Raw genomic sequence first — 26175 nt, forward strand, 5'->3', positions numbered from 1 at the left:
ACAGCTAGTTGATTATTGATCATGTTGATACAAGTATTTTTATGATCATGATGATTTTAGGCATTAATTTTCCAAGAGCAAAGATGTTTTTTTAAGGTCCAAAAACTAAATCTAAAAGATTAACAGGTCACTGATCCTTATGCTTGTTTGTTGGATCAACACTTGTCAGGGGCTCTATTTAAATCCATCTTTTGCATATATCAAAGCGGAGACACCCCATAACATCAACAGCCCTCATGTATTTAGGCCCTGACCGAATCCAAAATTGAAATTGATATTCCAATCCAAAGCTTAACTTCTAAACACTACATTGCAAGCTTTATGCATTTTCACAGTTTACCAGATAAGCGATTTGCTTAAAATTAGCTCCAAAATGGACTTCGAAAAAAGGTATTCATGTAATTTTCACAAACCTATGTTCTGTTAGAAGCATTGTGAATCCATAAGTTTGTACATGGAAAAATTGATTTTTCTGCTTATCAGATTATGCATTGCATTCTACTTCTTCTCCATCACTTTCTGCAAGCTTGAATTGATGAAATCTACAGCTTTGGACTTGTTCTTGCCATACTTTGTTTCCCGCTTTTTTGGCATATACATGTACATGCAGCTTTTCAACTCTATCTGCATTCCAATAATGCTTAACAATTTTCCTGACAACAATATAGCCCCAATAACGGCCAAACAAAGATATCACAAAAAATTGTGAAGAGTTGTAGGCTTATTCCATTTGAGTTCTGAATAATTCTCAGAGCCATTTTTCACTGCAATTAGAAGCTAAAATTAAACTCATAATCTGCTCAGCAAAGTTTCTCATTTGCATATATGAATCTTTCCACAAGTATTTCACTCGTCCGTCCGTGATGAAATTAATGTCCGTCTGTGATCATTTTTCATTGATTTATTAAATGCATAAAATGTATGGATTTTAGCTATGTTCAAATAAAATGATGAACAGTGTCCAGTGAAATACTTCTACACACTTTTATTTCTGTTTCTATTCTGATAAAGAATAAAAAGCTGAGTCCATAGACATTATCCTAATAAAAATGATCACGGACGGACATTAATTTCATCACGGACGGACGGAAATGTTAACATCTACAAGGAAAGTTTACTTCCCATATTTTTTTCCTACTAATTTATGTTTGATGATAGATTAATGTTCAGAGTGCAAGACCATTAAAAAAATTGGAGTAACTTTGAAAACAATAAAACTAGAGTGAAATGAATTTGAGTGAATTAACTTTGTCCGTCCGTGATCAAATTAATGTCCGTCCGTGATCATTTTTGACTGACTTTATTATATGGATAAAATCTATGAATTTTAGCCATGTTCAAATAAAATAATGTACAGTGTTTAGAGAGATACCTCTAAACCTTTTTATTTTTTATTTCTACTCTGATAAAGAATAAAAAAACTTTTCATCTTTTTTTCCATCACGGACGGAAATTTCAAAATGGAAATGTTAACACCTACCAAAAAAAATTAGTTCCCAATATTTTTTTTCTACTATATTATGTCTGATAATAGAGAAATGTTCAGAGTGCAAGAACATCCAAACCAAATTAGAGTAACTTTAAAAACAATAAAACTAGAGTGAATTTAATTTGAGTAAAAATGTCCGTCCGTGATGAGAGGTAGCAGCACCCCCATGAATAAAATGGACTATTCCGGTACTTTCGGAATCATCAATCTTCATGAAACTTAGTTTTTTGAAACCTGAGATATCAAAGATTATTTTAAAAGCAAATTTGATAAAAGTACCTTAAAAAATTTTTTTCACCTCAATGCGAACCCTTAACCGATCATGCTCTAATACTGTGGAATGATCCATGCAAATGGGAAACTTTGCTGAGCAGATTGTGAATTTACTTTGTTTCAATTTGCAGTGAAAAATGTCACTGAGAAATATTCACAACTCAAATGGATGAAAACCTACAACTCTTCACAATTTTTTTCCATTCTTTACATTTGAGTTTGACAAGAGCTGTGTTGAAAACAATAGCATGTCTACATATTACTGTGCATCAAGCATAAAAATCAAGTTTAAGTTGTAGCAACTTGATTGTGCAACTAATACTGTTTAATCATATCAAAAAATGTACAAATCATCAATACAATAGCATTTGTTCCCACAAAAAATTAATAAGAACTTCTTACAAGGTACTTCCAATGTATTTTGTGTCCGTCTGTGATGGAAAATATTTGCAATTCTCTCAGAAGTTTGAAATTGGTTAAGAATTCAATATGCTGAACATAGAAGCTATTGGTCAATGTTAAGCTGTAAGATAGAAACAATAAAAACGTACAAAAATTCTGAAAACCACATTTATATCATGTCCGTCCGTGATATGGGACATATACTGGATATTTAGTTTGTAGGTAACCATGGCAACAAACTTTTTTTATCATTCAGCATACTTTGTCCTACCCATCTCTATAAAACACAAAGGAACCTTGTTCATCTTATTCCTAATTTGTTACAAGCCTTCGAAATTTCCAAAATTTATCAAATGTCCCTCCGTGATGAACCGATCCTGCTCTAATTTATAGATAATTATTCAAAAATGAATAAAATTTGATACTTCATTATAAATAATTGATATTGTCATTATTTATGATCAAGTTTCAAATTTTATTCACCAGACTAATTCATAATCTTATCAACTTAGAAACCTGTAGATTATTGCACCATTTACATGTACTACTGTTTTAAGTAAAATATTTGATTGTTTGAGATGGAATAAGTCTCAGAAAACTGTTGACAAAAGATTACATGAAAAGCTCCCCGATTTAATAGATACGTGCAACGTCTGCCGAACATTGGTGATTTTACAGTGTTTCATCGGAAATCAGAAGTCCACTCAAGAGATTCCATGGATTTTCACATGTTTTGTAAGAGTAGTCTTCCGCCTAAAGCACTTTGAACATACAGAACATTGAAATGGTTTTTCTCCTGTATGAATCTTCATATGTTGAATCAAAGAGCTTCTTAACCCAACCCTTTTCTCACAAACCGAGCACTGGTACGGTTTTTCGCCCGTGTGCTTGATCTGATGAGTCTTGAGCTGACTTTTGGAAGAAAAGCCCATGTCGCAGAGTGAACACTTGAATGGCTTCTCACCACTGTGCATTCTCAGGTGAACTGTTAGGTTCGCTGATTGAGAAAAGGCTTTGTCACAAAAGCTGCATTCATATGGCTTTTCTCCAGTGTGAATAAGCAGATGAGCTTTTAGGTGGGATGTATATCTAAAGCGTTTGTCACAAAAACGACACGAATACGGTCTTTCCCCAGTATGGGCTCGTTCATGTCTAATGAGATCGCCTTTTTGTACAAAAGTTTTTTTGCAGAAAGAGCACTCGTGAGGTCTTTTTCCTTCGTGGAAATTCATATGCCGACTCAAACTCTGCTTGCGGTTGAATTCCTTACCGCAAACGGAACAGAGAAAAGTGTTTTCTCCTTCGGGATTGATGCAAGAATTACTTTGAATGCTTCTTTGTGGCCTTTTTGTGTTTTGTAAAGAATCTGTGTCATAATTCTCATTCTTCACCACAATGTCTCCATCCAACCTCTTCTGATCTGACATGGTGGCACTGTCAGCAGAGCTATGTCCTTGAGGAAAATCTGCTTGGTTTGGTAAGAGATTGGAGCCATACTCACTTGAGCAATTGCCTCTGGGAGATGAATGGGAAAGGGTTCCTTGTAAAGGGTGGTCACCTGGGAGATGCCTCCCATGTGATCTGTCATGTGATGTATCACCTGATATTATCTGAGTGTTCCCTATCTCTTGACAGGAGCTCTGCTTGCTTGAATTCCCACCTGAGTAGAAGAGCAGAATAAAATATCTATCATGTGCTTCACTTTTTATACACAAATGAATTTTCATAGCTAAGAAGATGTTCACAAGGGTACCAGAACAGAAGTCTTGGCGGAAATGCTTTTGATGACGCAAACAGTTATTCCAAGAATGTACTGATTCTCATGTACAGCTAGATGATGAACTTGGAAATGTTTTTGTCGCATAATTGTGTTTTCTTGCATATCTTGTGAGCATTGACATGACAGACTTTCATCTTGTAATACATTCTCTTTTCCACTAAGTACATCTAATCAAACATTCAGACCTTCATTTTTGAGGAGCGCGATCGCGCCGGCGCTCCTACCGCGCTCCTAATAAAAATAAGGAGAGCAAAAAATCGCGCTCCTAAAAAAAAAAATTTTAAAAATAAAAATATTTTCTTTCTAAAATTTCACATCTTTAAATCCATGAAATGGCCTTCTTTTTTCCATATTTCTTGAAATTACTTTGGTTTAGTTGAAAACAATCAGAAAAATGAAGAATATTCATCTCTTTCCTGACTCTGATTTTAATTTAAACTCGGTAAATATTGCAGTCCCGTGTAGTCCCATATGTAGATTTTCATGGCAACACCAAGGAAGTCTACATGTGGGACTACAATATTTACCGAGGTAAGTTCAAATTAGTCGGGAAAGAAGTGAATTTTCTTCATTTTTCTGATAGTTTTCAACTAATTCAAAGTAATTTCAAGGAATTATGGAAAAAAGAAGGCCATTTCATGGATTTAAAGATGTAAAATGTGAAATTTTAGCAATTTTTTCCCCATTTTTTTTTTAGGTGCGTACGACATCTTGACATGACCCAGGCCTAGTTTCACCACAGATTAATTAATAGCTAACACAGCTATTGCATATATACAATGTTAAGAAAAATCCTCAAAAAATAAGAGTGATTTATTGAGCTCCACGAAATTATAAACGTGAAGGACTGCTCATTTATGAACTGCCAAATGGTTTTTTAAACTGAGTTCCAACTATTAGCGTTTATCGCATACTGAGCACATATATAGTTTTTCTCATTTATGAACTGTCAAATGGTTTTTAAACTTGAGTTCCAACTATTAGCGTTTATCTTATACTGAGCACATATATAGTTTTTCTCATTTATGAACTGTCAAATCTTTTTTTTGAACTTGAGTTCCAACTATTAGCGTTTATTGTATACTGAGCACATATATAGTTTTTCTCATTTATGAACTGTCAAATGGGTTTTAAACTTGAGTTCCAACTATTAGCGTTTATCTTATACTGAGCACATATATATTTTTTTCATTTATGAACTGTCAAATCTTTTTTTGAACTTGAGTTCCAACGATTAGCGTTTATTGTATACTGAGCACACATATAGTTTTTCTCATTTATGAACTGCCAAATGGTTTTTGAAACTTGAGTTCCAACTATCAGCGTTTATCGCATACTGATCATATGTATATGGTTTTTCTCCTTGTGTTTCCACATGTGCCTTCGGAGATCTTTGGAACGTTGATATCTCTTCAGTCATAAATGACACACATGAGGCCTTGATGCGTTTTCTTATGCCTCCGAAAGTAATCGCTGCGGGTAAATGCTTTACTGCAAACAGGGCAGGTGTAAGGTTTTTCAATGCCAGGGTCCTGGTGAGGATCATGTTGATTGCTTCTAGGTGAAAATATGCTGTAAAAACATCCTTGAAAATGCTTCTTCATGTGTCTCACGGTACACAGATTGGGTCGTGATCGTGAGGAAATCCATCTGACACAGCAATGGTACAAACACTCTGTCCATGAACATGTGGTCTGTCACATGATGTATCACCTGACATTTCCTAATTTTTCCCTGATGTCTTCACAGATGCTCTGCATACTCAAATTTCCAGAAAGAGCAGAATATCTATTATGTGCAGCACTTTGACACAAAGGAATTTTCATGGATAACAAGGTTCACACGATTGCTGAAAGTCATGATGGAAATGCTTTTGATAATGCAAGCAGATATTCCTAGACATTCTTACCTGTGTGGATTCTGTTCTGTATAGTAATATGACAAGCTTGGACATTTTTTCATGGCAAAAGTGATTTCTCCAGTATGGTATCTTGGGTGCATCTACATAACAAACTTTCATCTTGTTATACAAGCACTTTATCCATTATACATTTTATCACACGTTGACCAGTGTCGCAGCTAACCTCATAACGTGCCATATGTTGTTTGAGACTTGAGTTCCTACCAAAGCGTCTATTGCACACGGAGCATGCAAATGGTTTTTCTCCTGAGTGGGTTCGTAGGTGTCTTCGGAGATCTTCGGCACGCTGAAATCTCTTTGGGCATAAATGGCACTCATGACGTCTTTCATTGCGATGGGTTTTCTTATGCCTTCGAAAGCAATCGCTGCGGGTAAAGCCTTTACTGCAAATGGGGCAGACGTAAGGTTTATCAATGCCAGGGTCCTGCGGGTGATCATGTTGATTGCTTCTAGGTGAAAATATGCTGTAAAACTTCCCTGAAGACGCTTCTTCACATGTCTCATCGTACACATATTGGGTTGTGGTATCTTCAGCCAATTCTCCATGATCTGACAAGTAAGCACTGTTAGCAGAACTCAGTCCATGAGCATGTGATCTGTCACATGATGTATCACCTGACATTTCCTCATTGTTCCTCTGCTCACTCGAATTCCCACCTGAGTAGGAGAGCAGAACGAAATATACAAAAAAGAAGATTCGTTTCAAGCGTAACAGAACTTAGAAGCGCACCAGACAACTGCAGGCTTGAATATCCACTGGCTATACAGATTGGGAAAAGCAATATTTACATACAGCAAGAAAGCAAAGCAACCACCCTTGTTATGGAGGTGCTTTTCTTTATACATTTTCTAAAGTGAAATTAAAGGAGTTTGTGCACCCTTAAACAAACTTTGAGAAAATTTTCAATAATAAATGTAAGTTTAAAAAACAAATTGAGGGGGAGGCAGAAAACTACCACCTCCCTGGCCCTAATCTCGCAAAATGACATATTTGCAGATACACCCTCAAAAAACTTTCTAACAAAATCAGCTTTGTACTTTGAGCAATAAATTTACTTGTAGAAAATTTAATATCAGGTGGTCAACTCTATTCTATCATTTACTGGTAGTGTATCCTTAAAAGATTATTCTCAGTCCTTTTTAGGTGGTCTGTCTATGACAGATCACCTATTGATTTCGTCAGAATTTTCTTTATTTCTTTCTTCCTATCTTTATTCATTGTACCTATTTTTTGTCGCCAACTTTTCTCGAAATTGGCTGAATCAATTTTGCTGATTTTTTTGTCATATATAGAATCTATCATAGAGACGGCAAAATAAGCTTTTCAAGGTCATATGGTCATGATGACGTCATCTACGCGCCATTTTGTAAAATTCTTCATTTGATCATATCTTCATTATCAATTATCAAAAATTAACAATATTTACATGACATTAACTTCATGTCAGGGGTCAAATGCCAATGTCATCAAAGGTCATGTAGAGGTCATGACGCGCGCGTACGCGCGCGTCAAAGGTAAAAAAATCGTCCAAATGACCTATAAATTTTTTTGGGTACGTTTCAGGTCATTTTAAGCATTTCAAAAATTTGCGCGCGCGTTTCCGCGCGTTACACCTTAACGCAACGCAGAAAAACCGTTTCTTTTAATATCATTGCATTGCTAATAAAATTCTGAGCAATTTGATACCTTGATCAACCTTCTACAACCATTAATAACGAAATTAACACCCGTTAAACTTTGCAGCACGTGTGCGCGCGAGCTCTCACTATAGGCCATATATGGGCAAAAACATGCCTATTGCAAATTCACTGTAGCTCTTTAAATAGTCCGTTGACCCCCAATTTTTTTTCATATATCGATAGATTATGAGTTGTAAATTTGATTTCATGTCACCATTGTCCCTAAATTATCTCGTGACGTCATCAAATAGGCGCCGAAACTAAAAATTTCATTTATTCAAAAATGACGTCATCAAATTTATGCAAATTTGGCTGTAACTTCTCGAATATAAATCATTTTTCGCCCAGATTTCGATATGTTGTAGTTTAGAAGGTACTCTTTCTCCTCAGTTACATGAATATTCGTTTTGAGGAACGCATCATTGCGTAAAACAGCGATGAAAAGAGGCATGTCATTTTTCTCATTTTGCGTGTAATCTCTATGGGACATGACTTTTTCCCAAAACTAGATTCGACATTCCTCTATTTCGTGAGCCATATCTCCATTTTTTCTTGTCAGCTTTCCTTGAGCTATTAACATGTTGTAGCTGAGATTCTGGGCTATCGGAAGTGTGCCCTTCATTTTTGGATCAGATGCCAGGATCATGCCCGTATTTCACTTGCAAAATTGGAATTGTAATTCTCAAATTTGCTTACGTGTAAAGTCTATGGGAAATATGCTAGCTCAATCGGTTAGGCGTCAGACTTGCATCTCATTCAATCATGCGGGCGCGGGTTCGAGTCCTGGGGTGAACAAGATGATTTTTTTTTCAGTTTTTTTTTTCTTTTTGCCACTTCTTACATGATCATTTATGATAATTGAAAGGTATAAAAGTTAAAATTTAGCAAGATAAAACAGATTATAATTGTTTTTTTCATATCACATGTGTTTTGCGTGTAATCTCTATGGGATATGACTTTTTCTCAAAACTAGATTCGACATTCCGCTATTTCGTGAGCCATATCTCCATTTTTTCTTGTCAGTTTTCTTTAAGCTTTTAGTATGTTGTAGCTTAGATTCTAAGCTTTCGGGAATGTGCCCTTCATTTTTTGATCAGATGCCAGGATCATGCCCGTATTTCACTTGCAAAATTGGAATTGTAATTCTCAAATTTGCTTACGTGTAAAGTCTATGGGAAATATGCTAGCTCAATCGGTTAGGCGTCAGACTTGCATCTCATTCAATCATGCGGGCAGGGGTTCGAGTCCGCGGGTGAACATGAATTTTTTTTGTACTCTCTTGTGCATGATCAGTTATAACAATTCTAATAATTAATACCTAAAATATTGCAAAATAAAACAGATTATAATTACTTTTTTCTTATATTATATCTATCTAATCATATCCATCCATCCGCTATCTGTTATAAATCTATCTATTTATCCATATATATGTCTATCTATTTACTTACTTTGTATATGTATCTGTCTATCTATCCCTCTCTCTCTGTCTAATATAACATATCTATCTGTTTTGATATGTATATCTATCTATCGTTCTATATATCCATCAATCTATCTGCCTGTCTCTATCTATCTTTATATATGTATGTCTGTCTGGCTATCTATCTATATCAATCTATTTGTCTCTATCTATTTATCTATCTATATGTCTGTCTGTCTGTCTATCTATGTTTTATTAATGTAACCACCTATCATTTATCTCTCAATCGATCACTTGATCCATCCATCGCTCCATCCATCACTCCATCCATCTATATATATATATATAAAATCATCTATCTTGTATGTATCTGTTTGAAGATGTATGTCTGACGATTGTCATCACCACATCAATAATCACATTTAGCAATGGTCAAAACTAATTCTTAGGATGTCCACGATCAAGATTATCAATATATCTAAATGATTTATTTCATACATTAGCCGACACTGAATGACAAATCATGACAGACCACCTAATTCGTCCGCATGACGAATTAAATTCTAGTTTTATTTCATTTCCAATCTGTTTACTTTTTTTCCAAGATCTTATTTCAAGCAGACACAACCTTAAAGGTAAATGCTAGTTTTGGTAACGATATCAAAATGAGTTCGTACAGAATCCAATGAAATGACCACCAAAGTGTCTGTTTGTATAAATAAAACGCATGTGCCAAAGGATTCTGGAAGAAATTGTGTAACTGCTGAGAAATTAGCAAATAAGCACAGGATTTGGGTAGAGCGTCGGGCACGACGCTCTAAGCAATAATTATACATTGTCCCACGTGCACTTATCTGTGTTGGGATCTTCGGTGAGAACATTTTTCAGCATAGATTTCAAGATTCACAAAGTTCAGTTAATGTAACTGTACCAGATCTAGATCCTCGATGATATACTGACAATTAAGCCTTGTTTTACAGACTTTCTCATGAAATCAGTGTTTACTGCAACTACTGGAATTTCTCTTTAATACCAGATTAATCTCAGAAGCAAAGACAAAGAGATTCATATCAAATCATACATGTAGATGGGGTGGGAGGGATTAAGCGTCATATGGACTATGCAGTCTCATCTAAAAAATCTCCTCTTTCTTGACCTCCTCAAGTTTGATAAAAATTCCACATCTTCAGAGACTCCAACTCTCCCGCTTTTGGCGGGAGATCTCCCGCTGAGAGCCCATTTTTGCAAAATCTCCCGTTCTCCCACTTGAGACCTAATATCTCCCGCCCAGGCCCTGTGTATCCCACTTAAGATGTATTATCTCCTGCTTAAAATTATCTTTCTCCGGCCCAAACACCTTTTTAAACTAACTAAAATGTTCATATCTTTATGGTTCCATCCTAAGATGTACACTCCCCCCAACAAAAAAAATATACAACCACCAAGAACAAGAGAGAAAAGGGTGAAATATGATATAATTTTTCAATATGATGATAGTCAAGTCAAAGTCTATCAAAAATTTGGATTTTTTAAATGAAAATGTCATGATTTTTGCTTGCTTGCTCACAACTTTTTATTAATTTTACGCGAAAAGCCATATATCTAGCCCCCTCGAATTTTTTGGCTCATGAGATAGCATGAGAGACAGAGCATCTAGCTTCCTGGGTCCTTTCAGCGAGACCTGGACCACGGCCGTAGGGTACTACTCGCTCTATCCTGATGTGCCTTCGCGCACTCAAGTTGGAGTCTCAAATTTGCTAGGGGATCCAGGCGGGAGAATCTCCAGATCAGAAGGTTCTTGGGGTTGGAGTCTCTGCATCTTGTCTTGTCTATACTGCACCAACCGCCAAAACCTGGCTATCGACATGCAACTGCTTATAAAAACTTGTTGCTTAAACTCATCGAGTCACTGTTCACTCTACATGTACGTGTACTTGTAGTGGCATGGAATTATTTCCCTCATCCCAGATAAAATTCATGAAAATGTAAACAATGTTTTCTCATCAATGTTATCAATGTTATCCAAAATCTAGGAGGTAATTACGTCCACTGATTCTTGCATGTTTGATCGCATCCTGTTGAAGTATCCTTCATGTGCGGTCTAAAGGGATGTCAAGCACTCTGGCCATTCAATTATGTGGACAAGTGTGATACAAGGTGTGGAATGCCACCCTTTTTCATAGAATATAAAACCACGTTACTACGAAGTTTGGGGATTACCAGTACCCCAAAGGTTGATTCTGAAAAAGATCACAAACATCTTTAGACTACCTGGATCCTGGAAACTGTAGGGCCTACAGAATACTCAGGAGTATAGAGATTAACAAATGGAAGTTAGCTAATAAACCACTTCACAAGCAAGGCTACTAATGTCAAGATATAATCTTTGTGTAGGTTTCTGATAAACTTCACAAGCAAGGACTGGGCTGCTGATAGTGTCAAGATATAATCGTCATGTAGGTTTCTGATGAAGTGTAATTACTACTGGCATATGCCAGAGCGGTGTATCTATTGTTCAGGGGGGGGTGGATGATCTATTGTATCCCCCCCACATGAATTGTCTGACGTCACAGATTTACACCAATGGGGACCACTACTTTATTCAAATGGACGATGCCATTGTCAAGAAAGAATAATTATTTTCAAAAATGATATATGAGGAGCCAATTATGTAGTTGCCTATTCAATGACGCATTATATATTACCCTGGCTAAGCTCCAGCTGCTAAAGTCACTTGGCACATTACAGGAATTACATGTAATCCTGGCAGGTCGAGTGCTGAAAAATGTGGATCAATTCTTGCTTTAAAGGATTCTACACCATGGCTTGGATTTGAACCCATGACCCTCTGATTCAAAGTCTAGAGACTTATCCATTGGCCCTCAGTGTTTCATGTATATTTCTTTATCAAATTGGCTCAAAGAAATGATGGATATTTGAATCTAGTTGGTATTTTGAACTCAATATCTTTCCAGCTGACAAAGAACATATGTGTACTTCAAAACTTGCAGCCCCCTCTATCCAAGTACTAGCTAGCCTTCCTGTTAAACAGCAAGATACATACATCATTGCTGAAGGGTAGCCTCTCATTCCATGTGCAACATTTGGCTCAATATAATAATAATAATGATTACTTCTTATTGATAAATACAAAACAAAAATCACACACATGCAGGAGTTGGCAACGACTTTTATTTTCATACAGAAGATATTCAATATGTTCATCAATGTGTAATCCTCAAATTAGCAAGAATCCTCCTGGATATGGTGACCAAATATATAAGGCATAAAGCTTTTGGAGCACATACATTTTCTGTCAACTGTTGTGGTCTAGTGCTAAGTGTTCAGTTGAATAGTGCTGATGCAATGGCATGGAATCAAATCTAGCCCATGTTGACTAATATTTTTTTTCATAGATCCAAGAAAGACAATGGTACATGACCAGCTGCGATTGTCTCCACCTGTAAGTTAGCAGCACACTCTTCTTCGGTTCTATCGTATTGCCTCGTTCTAGCATTCTACTTCTTATCAGCTATGAATTGGTAACAGCATTTATTTTGTCCCATTTAAAATGGAGATGAAAAATAAAAGAATTTTGACAATAGAAATGAACTATTTACTTGGTTTGGCAGATTTAATGTCAGATGAGCATTATAATAGTAATAGTGAATTTTGCCTGTTTTGCTATTCAATTCAGTAAGATACATGTAGGTACACTTTAGCTAAAATCACTTTTGTTGGAATGTCAGACGGGCATAATGAATTGGGCTTGTTATAATATTCAATTTAGTAAGAAATTTAGCTAAAATCGCATTTGTAGAAATGCCTAGCCAGTTTGAAAGAGAAATTATTTTCTGTACTGTGCACATTTAACACAACATATAGATGATGACAACAAACCTTGCTGGCTGCAGGATGGTTGGTTGTGTTCACCATCATCCGGTTCTTCTTTGATAAGACATTTGAACTCCACTTCTTCAATCTCCTTCCTATCATCTCCTGCCAAGCTGTCTCCTGAAGAAATATAAAAAATTATGTATGGCATATACAGCATTACAGTATATTTTCCAGTTAGTGCAAAAACGCTCTTAGCACCACAGTTTTGCACTTTGCATGCACGCAAAAACGCCTTTAGTAGCAAGCATAATTGCACTGCAATGGTGTTTATGCACTGTTGCGGTGCACAAAAATGTTTTGCTTAGGGCGTTCTTTTACCAACACCATAATACATATAAATTGATCGGTTTATACTTCACAGCAAAATAAGATATTATATGGGCTAACCTTGTGTCCCTCTGGCCAAATGTAGGCTCACTCGTGAATGGCATGACTGATCATTTTTTTTTTTAATAATAAACTCTCATTTACCCAAGATAGCTATTTCAACTATCTGCTGGTTTTCAAACAGGCCCTGCATAGCATGTTATTATCATCAACCTTATTCTCACAAGGCATAAGATCCTATTTATTCAAATCTTGGGTATGACTCTACAAGGAATCAAACCCCAAACTTCCTGTCCATGAGGCGGGCACTCTACCACTGAACCACCATGCCACCACAGTAAAAGATCATGCATGACATAACACCCATGTAGTGTTATGAATATGTAGTCATTTACCTTCACTTGTTTACAAACTTCCCAAATGTCATCTTAGAATTCTCAAACCCCAAAACCATTTAACTCCTAAACCCTGACCATATACGACTAACCCTCAGTGGCGTCAGCTAACTTCAAGGAACAAAAGTTCTAAGTACTTGTCACTTGGGTGAGCATCACCACACCCCTTATAACAGAGAAAGTTTGATAGACAGTTACATGTAGACCAATCAGAGCAAATTTAGATCACTCTCACCTTAAATTGTTACAACCCCAAAACTAATTACATTTGACTTCTTGATTACTACATGTAGATAAACACATACTAGACCCACACTCATCCAAATAGACTACTTACTTCAAGACTTAGACATCCATCCAATATTATTCTACATCGGAATCTTATACTTCTGCTTTATCCAAATCTTCATACACTTCGAATTATAACTGTAGCGGATTACTGCAGGGGCCGTGGTAGTGCTGCAGCCGAACCGCCGAACCGAACGGAAGTTCGCCGAACTTGGCACTTCCGAACCGGACCGAACTCAAAGGCCTGGTTCGGAAGTTCGGTAAAAATAAAGTATGTTTGTATGCAATGCGTGAATCGATGACTACATAGATTTAGTTATAAAATTAACAAAATATATATTGGTTAGTGATTGTGCACAAAGAGAATTCCACTCAATATATTTTTAAAATCCACTATGATAGCTCCCATCTCGTCTTTGATTGAACTGTTATCAACTTAAGAATATTTTATTAACATAAATATATTTTTTCTTGATAAAATAAGGGGGCATTTTGAAGCTAAACTCAGTATAAAAGTGTGGTGTATTTACGTATTGCCGTAATCGATCGTGATCGTAATCGGACCAAATCTTTTTGTATTTAATAAAGAAAAAGAACCAGACATAAATTCATTCCTCGTAAATGACAAAGTATGACAGTTTCGGTCTCGTGTTTGATTAAATTTTTATCATTTTCAATTTTTTTTTTATAAACATGAATAGGCCTGGGAGTAAACATCGATTGATCGAATGGTTCGATTGGCATGCCGCCAATCACCAATCGATTAGCAAAATATACACTAATCGAATGTTCGGCAGATCCCGATTATGACGTTGACATAACTCTAATACCCAAGTAATAATAAAATGACAAGAAAACAATGATGACAGCTGTTTTTTACAGGTTTAAAAATTATGTTACCGAGGTAATGTTTCAAAAATTATCAATGATTGTATCACATTCACAGTTACATACCAACATGATAGCGCTCCGAAAATGTTAATCCCACCCGACCTTGCCCTCATACACAAAATAAGTCACTGTGTGCGTGCACAATAATAAGTAAACACATAACCAGCTCACTTGAGCTGATTGGACCTTCGGATAGCCAATGAAACTTTGGGAAACAAAGAAGCGGAAGGCATGTGGTTCCCTTTATTATCAGGAAAGGTCATGACTTCAGAAATAAATTGACCCCTCCCCCATCTGTGTGTGTGTGTGCGTGTGAGGGAAAGAGAGAGGGAAGGATAGGGGGTGGGAGCCGGAGAATTTCTTTCATGTTTCAGAACAATGCAACCTTTTTATATCCCCCTCAACCAATGAAAACTACATTCCAACACGCGCCCGCCTTCACCAGTACTTTCTCGACTAGTCTCCAAAAATAGACCCAGTTATACATGTGGGTTCAAATGATAAAAAATCGTAAATTTGAAAGGTATTTCAAATGAAATATTTTTTTTAATACATGTGTAGCATCGTGGGCAGTGCCACAAGTGGAGGCGGGGACATGGTGTGGGCAAGGGATGAAATTTTTCAAGTGAAATGCTCCACCTGGGCTCAGTCTCAAAGAATATACTTCATGAATGAGTTGTTTACGTCTTTGGACTCGGCGGGGCTGATTCATTTATATGCAGGGGTGTGGCACTTGGAGGGATGCATGCATAATACCAGGGTACCAGTATTGATTTAGGACAGATTTTCATTCGAACAATAAACTGAAAGATTTAATCTCATTTCATGAAGTTTCTTTTGATATAAAAAATCATGGAGAAGGGGGAAAAGGGCCTCATTTATGCTAAACATGTGACTTTGATGGAGATTTCTTCATGGGGAGGGGGGGGTCACCATAAAGTAGGTCAACTATTGTGACTTAAAAGACGTGATTCCCGACGAACAATCGAATCATTCAATTATTTTTCCAGGAAATAATCGAATGGTAATAATAACAATCGTCCCAGGCCTAAACATGAATATATTTTTTCCTTATAAAATGTGGGGACATTTTAAGCTTAACTCAGTTAAAAAGTGTAGTTGAATTACGTATTGCTGTAATCGGATGTACATTTAATTGAAAAGACATAAATTAATTCCTTGTGACTGACAAAGTAATGGTAAAGTATATATATTCCACCTTCTGAAATTTCCATATTAATATAAAAGATAAATAAATAAGAGATGAAGGAATGAGGGTGAAAAAAACAAAAAAGATAAAAATTCAAACCAAATCAACGCATGTTCCCTGATCGATGTTCCGGAAATGGTTGGTAAGGAAAGTTGAAACAGGAAGTCCAAACAACCTGCTCTCGGTTGCTATTATATATACAGGTAAAATTCGTATTCCAAACTTGAAACGTTTTTCCATTGTCAATATTTTCTTAAAAGTGGTTTAATCTGGCCAATTACTGAAAATGAAATGATAAATTATCAGTTCCGTCTTAGTTCTGACGATCAACGCCGAGTGATTTCACAACACTAAAATATGCAGTACAGTCCCATGTACTCATTTTCGTGTTAGAAATATGTTTGAAGTCACGTAGCGTCGATCTTTCTGGACCAAGAATGGACTGATATTTTATCTTTTTAAAGTAATTCATTGACCAGATTTTACCACTTTTCAGAAAATAGGGACTTTCTAAAACTCTCATATTCTTTGGAATGTGAATTTTACCGGTATAATAACAGTTGAGTGGAGGTTGTTTGTCTACTATTTCGACATTCCCGATCAACACTTTCCAATTTGAGAAGCTGCGTTGGCAATGACATCGTAATCGATCATGATCATAGCTACATGAAATAATCGTGAAAAAATATTCTGATCTTTGTAATTCTATTTCTGGCCTGATTCTCTCGTTATCAATATTTTTTTCTTTTGATTTTTTTTATTTTCATTTTAAAAATGAAAGTAGAAATGACTTATTTTTTGTTAATTAAAACAAAAGAAATTTCAACAATTATCTTAACTATTCTTTTTAGAAACAAAATTTATTATTAATACATGACAGTTCATCCAAGAGATTACTTGTTTGTAGGTCGGCGATCTTTATTTTTTATATGTTAAATTTAATTTGGCATTTATTGCCGAACCCCGAACCAAAGTTCGGAAAAAAATTGCCGAACCCCGCCGAACCGAACCCGAACATGCCGCCTGACTTGCAGCACTAGGCCTTGGAACGGTTTTTGAAGTGGGGGGGGGGGCTGACCATGCTAAAAATCACAATCATACGGTCATTTTTACCTTTTTGTACACGGTTTTTGAAAAAAGTGGGGGGACAGAAGCCCCCCCCCCGTACTGATTAATAAATACCCTGTAATTTGAACTGCATATACATGTAACTTTCTCAAGAATTTCTTTATTACGCTTCCCACTGATCCCACATGCACAACAATAAAGCTAAAATTATATGAAGCACATATTTGCATAGGGAAAGCTAAGATTTGGCGTTATCATTAGTAATTCAGATGAAAACAAACCTTGTTGGCTGACGGATGGTAGTGCTTCTTGTTCATTGGATTCTTCACCACTCTCGTGAGGTTCCGTCTTAATAAGGCAGGTGAACTTCCCTTCTAACACCATCTCACCACCATCATTAGTCTTGTCCCCATCACCACCTCTCCAGTCATCTTCCACCTGTTCCTTCATGGAATCTGGAGGGGGCTCTGTCAGAAGCAGGCCAATGCTGCCATCTTGCGTAGCTTGCATTGGCAGTGTTGTACTTGTAGATCCGATGGCGTCTGTCTCAGTGCCTTGCTCATCATCTGGGAACATGGAAGTCTCTACTATTTGTCTTGATTCTTCAGAATTTGGGGGAATACTGTATAAGATAGACCAAGGAGAAATACATGTATTAAAAGGCAGGATAAGAAAGACATAATTTATTTCCATCCGCACCACCTGCACGAAATCTGTGATTGTTATGAAAATGCTGTTGGACAAGTTTTCTTTCAAGTATTACCTATCTTATGATATCATTACTTTTTATGAATTTTTGTTAAAAGATTCTGAAATATTTCCCCCCTCGTGTTACTTTTTAAAAACTTGCATGGCATCCATTTTGATCCCTGGGTTGATTATCCCTTTATTTTAATTAAAAAAAAAAACTTCTGTATTTTCTATTTTCCATGTTTGAGGTACATGTACAATCTTTATCATTTAGAATTTTACAATATCATGTACACATAGTAATATGAACAAAAAGGGGGAAAATCTGAAAAGAATGAAAACTTGAAGAAATATAAAGAAGGGAAAGAAGGAAAAGTTTTAAGAAGACAATGAAAGAAACATGAGATGGGAACAAGTGGAATGCCTCTGGCCGTCTCACCTGCATCACGCGGTTCAATATAGCAGCAGTGCTGACTTTGAATACTACTCTAACTCGCACAAGATGTTCAGCGATACATGGTTACTCTTATGTCCACTTTTTATGAACTAGACCAATAAACTTAGAGATATGATGGTTATTCAACAAAAAACCCCAACATGGCCAAAGTTCATTGACCTTACATGACCTGTGACCTTGATCATGTGACCTGAAACTCGCACAGGATGTTCAGTGATACTTGATTACTCTTATGTACAAGTTTCATGAATCAGATCCATAAACTTTCAAAGTTATGATGGTAATTCAACAGATACCCCCAATTCGGCCAAAGTTCATTGACCCTAAATGACCTTTGACCTTAATCATGAGACCTGAAACTTGCACAAAATGTTCAGTGATACATGGTTACTCTTATGTCCACTTTTTATGAACTAGACCAATAAACTTAGAGATATGATGGTTATTCAACAAAAAACCCCAACATGGCCAAAGTTCATTGACCTTACATGACCTGTGACCTTGATCATGTGACCTGAAACTCGCACAGGATGTTCAGTGATACTTGATTACTCTTATGTACAAGTTTCATGAATCAGATCCATAAACTTTCAAAGTTATGATGGTAATTCAACAGATACACCCAGTTCGGCCAAAGTTCATTGACCTTTGACCTTGGTCATGTGACCTGAAACGCGCACAGGATGTTCAGAGATACTTGATTACTATAATGTCCAAGTTTAATGAACTAGACCAATAAACTTTCAAAGTTATAATGGTAATTCAACAGATACCCCCAATTCGGCCAAAGTTCATTGACCCTAAATGACCTTTGACCTTAATCATGAGACCTGAAACTTGCACAAAATGTTCAGTGGTGCTTGATTACTATTATGTCCAAGTTTCATGAATCAGATCCATAAACTTTCAAAGTTATGATGGGAATTCAACAGATATCTGCAATTCGGCCAAAGTTCATTGACCCTAAATGACCTTTGACCTTGGTCATGTGACGTGAAACTCGTGCAGGATGTTCAGCGATACTTGATTAACCTTATGTCCAAGTTTCATGAACTAGGTCCATATATTTTCTAATTTATGATGACATTTCAAAAACTTAACCTCAGGTTAAGATTTCGATGTTGATCCCTCCAACATGGTCTAAGTTCATTGACCCTAAATGACCTTTGACCTTGGTCATGTGACATGAAACTCTAATAGGATGTTCAGTAATACTTGATTAACCTTATGGCCAAGTTTTATTAACTAGGTCCATATACTTTCTAAGTTATGAGGTCATTTCAAAAACTTAACCTCAGGTTAAGATTTGATGTTGACGCCACCGCCGCCGCCGCCGTCGGAAAAGCGGCGCCTATAGTCTCACTCTGCTTCGCAGGTGAGACAAAAATGAGAAGAAAAAGATGAAAGATGAAGGTAGGAGAGAAGGAGAAAAGGAAAGAATGATAAAGGGATAAAGAGGTTGAAAAGGAGGAAGGCAAATTGAAAAGCAAGAAAAGAGACATAAAAGGAAAGGGAGTTCCAAACATGTAGCTCTGTTAATCAAAATGATCTTTTTTTAGCTTGTGATTCATAAAGTATCATACATTAAAAAATTCATATTCTTTCACTCAACCAGTACAATCAAGACTTTGCACTGTAAATAGATCTTCCAGTACTATGGAATAACCAGTCAGATTTAGTATCCAGTCCAGGATCCGTTTCATCAAACTTGAAATAAAAAAATAACATTTTAAAGCTACTGAAATCCTGCAATCTGAATGGCTGATCATAAATTTACTTATAGAAATGGTTAATTTGTTATCATAACAATGTCTTTATGAAGTGGGGCCAAGAACAGTTAAAGGGATGGTCCGGGCTGAAAGTATGTATAGCTTGATAAATAGAGTAGAATTCACTGAGCAAAATGCCAAAAATCTCATCAAAATCGGATAACAAATAACAAAGTTATTGAATTTTAAAGTTAAGCAATATTTTGTGAAAACTGTGGTCATGAATATTCATTAGGCGAGCTGATGATGTCACATCTCCACTTGTTCTTTTGTATTATATTATATGAAATTAGGTTTATTCCATTTTTTTCCTCCAAGAACTTGAAAAATTGGCTTGACAACTGATTTTAGTGCATTAGATACTTATTGCTGCAACTTGCCAGAGATGCCAAGTTCATAGACCAGCTACAAATGTATGCGTGAGATTTTCTGTAAATCTGAGTGAGATCACAGACATTGTGTACAATGTATATAGACTGTGGGATGGACAAGGAAAATGTCTCTAGTTTTTCATTTCCGTGGGGCGGCAAATGCAACCACGGTTCTTGGACATGATAATATGTAAAATATTATGAGTGAATACATGCACAATGTTGCCATCGGTAAATTCTGCTCCTGACCTCAAAATTAAAATAATAATATGCAAAATCGTACCATTGATTCGACTGGAAATTCCGCCATTCACCCCGTGTGTTAAAGACTTCCGTGAACGCGCGCAAGCGTGCACAATGCATGTAACCTCGTTCGCGGTTTTTTTTCAGAGATGCTAACTGATAGCTCAAAAAAATCCTGAAAACCCAGGCCGGGGGTCCAGGGGCCCGCCCAGGGCCCCCGGCGGGGTCAAGGGCGAAGCCCCCTGAAGCTGGAACGTTTTCTTATTCTTTAGAGGGCTGAAATCATTAATCTACAGTAGTACATAACAAATAATTAATGACATAATAAACTTCATATCATAGGCAAGAAAGGTGCTCAAAAAAAAAAAATCATGTAACCCGTACTCATTACGGTACGGGTTAACCTGCTGCGGGTTAATATGCTGCGGCCAATGGGTGCGACTCGGGACGGGTGTATGTAGCAGCTGGGGTGCCCTTTTTCACTCACTGTACTCATCAACAAGACAATCCTATACTATTGAAAATCCATAAATCACAATTTCTATCAAAATGATGGATAGTTCACACATATGAATTGATGAATACGCACCAGTCCACGCCGATTAGCTGAAATCCCGCGGCAGACAACCAATCACTCACGCAGCAGCAGGCAATTGCAGCCACACCAGGCCGTGCTTCGAGCGGTTCTACCGGGCGATCGCTCGACTGGGATAGCGCTGACACCCGTATCCCTGCAGGGTATAGGGCGGCGTTTGCAACTGCTACAATGTATTGCTCGCGCGTACCGTGCAAGTACAGTACCAGCTAAACTTCATGCTGCGCACAACGCTAATAATTTTCCGTCTGCGCAAATTGGCCATCCAAAATTGAAATTGCGCTCTCCGTAGCGAACTCCGTGACAAGATTTGGAGGGGAAATTTTTACGGATTTCACTTTGACAATCGATTTTTTTTTTTCCGAATATTTTTCAGCAAAGGAAAAAATCCGGAATTCCGGAAAAATCCGGAAAATTAGCAACTCTGATTTTTTTTATTAGCTGTACATGATATACGTTATAATACAGAATGTACGATGGCGGATAAGATGTCGTCGTCTTCGTCGTGTTTTGACAGCGAAAATGACGATTTATCACTAGCAAATATATGCTACATGCACGTCTTACCCAAGGAAAGAGGGCCAGTAAATTCCTTTCAAGTAAAGAGCTAGAACAAATTTATGCCTTTGCTGCATTTGTTGATGTAGACTACCTGGGACTTCAGAATAAAAATAGCTATTCGTGCAGCAGAGAAGTTTGCGATTGACTTGCATGCAACCCGGCCCATCCCAGGGAGCAGTGGCTTAACAGTGCAGGGGGGGGGCAAGCTATCCCCCCTGGCGGAGTTCACCGGGAACTTAAAGGGGAAAAAAGAAAAGGAGGAGAATGAAAGGGGAAAAAAGAAAAGGAGGAGAATGAAAGGGGAAAAAAGAAAAGGGGGAGAATGAAAGGGAAAGGGGAAAAAGAGGAACTGGAAAAGGAAAGAAAGAAGAACAGATAGATTGTCATAAAAAGGTGATTTTATTTTTTTTAAAATAAGCATGCAAAATCATAAACAAAATCTTGTTTACCGTGGCGTACAAACCAAGAAAAAAAAGGAAAAGGAAAGAGAGAAGGGTGAAAAATATGTTATCTTCTTTAACATTATGTCAAAATCTAAAATTGGATTTTTGTAATAAAAATGTATAATTTTTTGCTCACTCGCATTGTTTTTTTTTTACCCGATACACCATATCGCCCCTCAAAATGTTGCCTCATGACGCCATTGCCTGCCCCCCCCCCCTTTGAGAAGCAAAATACTAAAATTTGTAATGTAAATATGCCATTAAAACAAAGGTGTGCCCCCTCTTTTGAAATTGAAGACCCTTTTTTTCGTGTACGAAATATACTTCATTTGTGGGTGAAAACCTTTATTTTTATTTTTTTTTTTTTGCTTGTCAATTGGTTGAAAAACTTTTTTTTTTTTGGGGGGGGGGGCTGGTCGAAACTTTCCTCTGAAAAATTAGCCCCCTTTTGGAAAATTATGGATCTGCCCCTGATAAGACCGGAGATTTTTTTGCTCTTGCCCCTCCTGCATGGCCACCGACCCGTTACGCTCCTGCCCAGCCCGACCAGCATTGCAGCAAGATCCGAATGGATCAAACTAACGTTATAGATGTAACGCGTCACATCTTGCTCAGAGCTAGGTCAAACATCGTTCGTATCACCAGCATTCCAGCAATCAAGCTATCGAAGGTGAAAAAGATACAGCGGATGATTTTGAGATGGTGATCCTTGTTATAGCGATCTTTGTCCATGCCAAAATTGTTTCACTTTGTGCTTTTGCATTTCATTCTCTGCAAAAGTGAAGCAGTACAAGCTTTGATGATTTTTGTATAGGTCTAGATTTCTTAATTGAATCGATACATAATGTGACTCATGTCATGACTTACTTCACCGCCACATTTACAAGCCTATGAATAGAAGACGAAGTAAGTCATGAGTCACATTATTCATCGACTCAATTAAGAAATCTAGATTAGATGTAGACCTATACAAAAATCATCAAAGTTTGCACCGCTTCACTTTTGCAGAGAGTGAAATGCAAGAGCACAAAGTGAAAACAAATTATCTTCGATCGCTTGATTGCTCAATGCTGGTGATATACGAACGATGTTTGACCTGGCTCTGGGCAAGATGTAAATGCGGTAGGCCTACATCGAACATCTATATTTATTTTGATCCATTCGGATCTTGCTGAAATGCTGGTCGGACGTCGGGCTGGTCTGCCGGGGCCGGGCTGCATGCAAGTCAATCGCAAACTTCTCTGCTGCACGAATAGCTATTTTTATTCTGAAGTCCCATGTAGTCTAAATCAACGAATGCAGCAAAGGCTTAACTTTGTTCTAGCTCTTTACTTGAAAGGAATTTACTGGCCCTCTTTCCTTGGGTAAGACGTGCATGTAGCATATATTTGCTAGTGATAAATCGTCATTTTCGCTGTCAAAACACGACGAAGACGACGACATCTTATCCGCCATCGTACATTCTGTATTATAACGTATATCATGTACAGCTAATAAAAAAAAAAAAACGCGAACGAGGTTACATGCATTGTGCACGCTTGCGCGCGTTCACGGAAGTCCTTAACACACGGGGTGAATGGCGGAATTTCCAGTCGAATCAATGGTACGATTTTGCATATTATTATTTTAATTTTGAGGTCAGGAGCAAAATTTACTGATGGCAACATTGTGCATGTATTCACTCATAATATTTTACATATTATCATGTCCAAGAACCGTGGTTGTATTTGCCGCCCCACGGAAAGTCATAATTTTAGCGACCATCCCACAGTCTAATATGAGGATAGGCTGTGATAGTTGCGTGAGACAGAGTTTTGAGGGGATGAACAAGAGTCCAAAATGCTTGAGTCTCACGCATAATGCGTGAGACTTGGTAGCTCTGACTTGCATGTATTTCATTATAAGGGAGACGTATTATTCACATAAGTCAGAAATAATGAAAAAAATATGATTTTATGTCATAACATAAGAAAACGGAAAGTGGAGAAGTGACATGATCAGCCCACCTAATGAATATTCATGACGACTCTTTTCACAAAATATTGATTAACTTTAAACATCAGTAAATTTATTACTTGTGATCCGATTTTGATGAAATTTTCGGCATTTTGCTCAGTGAATTCTACTCTATGTATTAAAATATATATTTTCAGCCCGGACCATCCCTTTAAATACTTACTCTTGTCTCTGTTCTTGAGAAGCAGCTTCCACTGCCCGCTCATAGTACCTACATTAAAATAGAAAATAATACAGAGATGCCAAGTTCAAAGAACAGCTATGCGTGAGATTTTCTGTGAATATGAGTGAGATCACAGACATTGTGTACAATGCATATGGGGATAGGCTGTGATAGTTGCGTGAGACAGAGATTTGAGGGGATGAACAAGAGTCCAAAATGCTTGAGTCTCACGCATAATGTGTGAGACATGGTAGCTCTGATAATACCAAATACATGTATGTACAAAGTGTTTATGATTTTAAAATGTAGCTCACATTAGGGGCATATTCTAAGCCGCCAGAAAGATATGGAAAACAAAATACAAGCTTACACCCTTGAAAAATGAGATAATGATAAGAAATTTTTAAAAATGTATGCACTAGTTTCCACTAAACTAGTTTCCAGTAAACTAGTTTTAGGAGCATAGTGAGAACAGCCTCTATGACTCATAATTCCAGCCCCAGTCACTTGCAGTGAGCGTCACCACATCCCTTTATATACCAGAGAAAATTTGATAGACATTAATGCCTGTAGACCAATCGAGCAAGACCACTTCGACCTTGTTACACACCCAAAATTAATGAGATATTACATCTTGATTATTAGATAGACACTGTACTAGACCCACGCTCATTGAGATAGATTGACTACAAGTTTTAGACATGAACTATTGCTTCAAAAGTAGTGTAACGACGGCTCGGTTTGTCCTACGAGTCTCGCTATAAGAGTCTAAAATAAATGTCGAGGATGGCCAGAGCTTAAATAATACAGTTGACGCGAATAACATTCATTACACAGGAAATTAAAGTTCAGTAGTTTATTACTTCTCAAAACTTAATGAAGGTGCAACAGAGTATGTGATGATGACAATTAAACAAACTCCAGCGATACATTGAATATGATAACTGAGATAACGTCGAGCGATGCTGGAACAATCATAGGAATTTTACTTGTGATAATTCTGAAGTATACATATGACTGGAATCACGAAGGAAACTCTGGACTAAAAACTAAAACTAGTAAGAACTAAAACTCTGAACTCCAATAAACTCAAACTAAGAACTCAGAACTAAACTTGACTCAGATGCTGCTCGCTTATATACACTTTCTGGACATAGCATGAAGGTCATCCCCAGCACACAGCGAAAACCCAGATTCAGAGAGGGGAGAGAGAGAGAGGGAGAGAGAGGATAAATCATTCCAAACAAGGATAGGATAAAGTCAAGTAATAGAATAAGCACATAACACCAATACACTGACCACAAGGTTAAACTAGGAGTTTGGACATTAGTAGATCTAGAGGGAGAGAAGTCTGAAGGGCAGGGCAAAGTCGAAGTGAGGAGAGAGAGAGCGGAGGGAGTTACTGAACATAAATGTGTAGCCAAGGTAATAAACAAGAACGAGTTTCTGAAAGTAGTCGCAAGGTTAAAGGGAATTACACAAAGGTTTGAAAGTCACTGGAAAGGGAAAGAGAGGAGGGATGAAAGTTACTGGAAGGAGAAGTGAGGAGGGTTGAAAGTCACTGGAAAGAGAAAGTGAGTAACGAGGGTTGAAAGTCACTAGAAAGAGAAAGTGAGGAGAGTAAAACTATCTGAAAGTAGATGCAAGGTCGTAAAGAAGGGAGATGCACTGTTCGCATTTCTGAAAGACGAAGGAAAGCCAAATAGAATACAGAGTGGACAGACCAGAAGAGTTTGACCCTGAGCAAGTTACAGTACAAGAGAGGGCTTGGCTGTGTGCAGGTTACTGGGCAAGTTGAAAGTGACATTCACAATTGATCTTAG

General features: G+C 37.2%; 1 protein-coding gene across 8 annotated transcripts in view; it reads right to left on the reverse strand.

Moving 5' to 3' along the window:
- LOC121420433 (zinc finger protein 721-like) overlaps nucleotides 1–26175 on the reverse strand; it is a 65942-nt gene that overhangs the window by 36553 nt on the left and 3214 nt on the right. For 7 of the 8 annotated variants that reach the window (XM_041615058.1, XM_041615059.1, XM_041615064.1 and 4 more), the window contains exons 2-5: nucleotides 24353–24400; nucleotides 17326–17666; nucleotides 12869–12982; nucleotides 3666–3824 (exon numbers count right to left, since the gene is read on the reverse strand). In XM_041615058.1, the coding sequence (XP_041470992.1) occupies nucleotides 3666–3824; nucleotides 12869–12982; nucleotides 17326–17666; nucleotides 24353–24400 (662 nt within the window). The remainder of the gene's footprint in view (nucleotides 1–3665; nucleotides 3825–12868; nucleotides 12983–17325; nucleotides 17667–24352; nucleotides 24401–26175) is intronic. The other variant, XM_041615060.1, reaches the window with a different exon arrangement.

The sequence above is a fragment of the Lytechinus variegatus genome, chromosome 8 (assembly GCF_018143015.1).
Source record: "Lytechinus variegatus isolate NC3 chromosome 8, Lvar_3.0, whole genome shotgun sequence".
NCBI classification, from domain to species: domain Eukaryota; kingdom Metazoa; phylum Echinodermata; class Echinoidea; order Temnopleuroida; family Toxopneustidae; genus Lytechinus; species Lytechinus variegatus.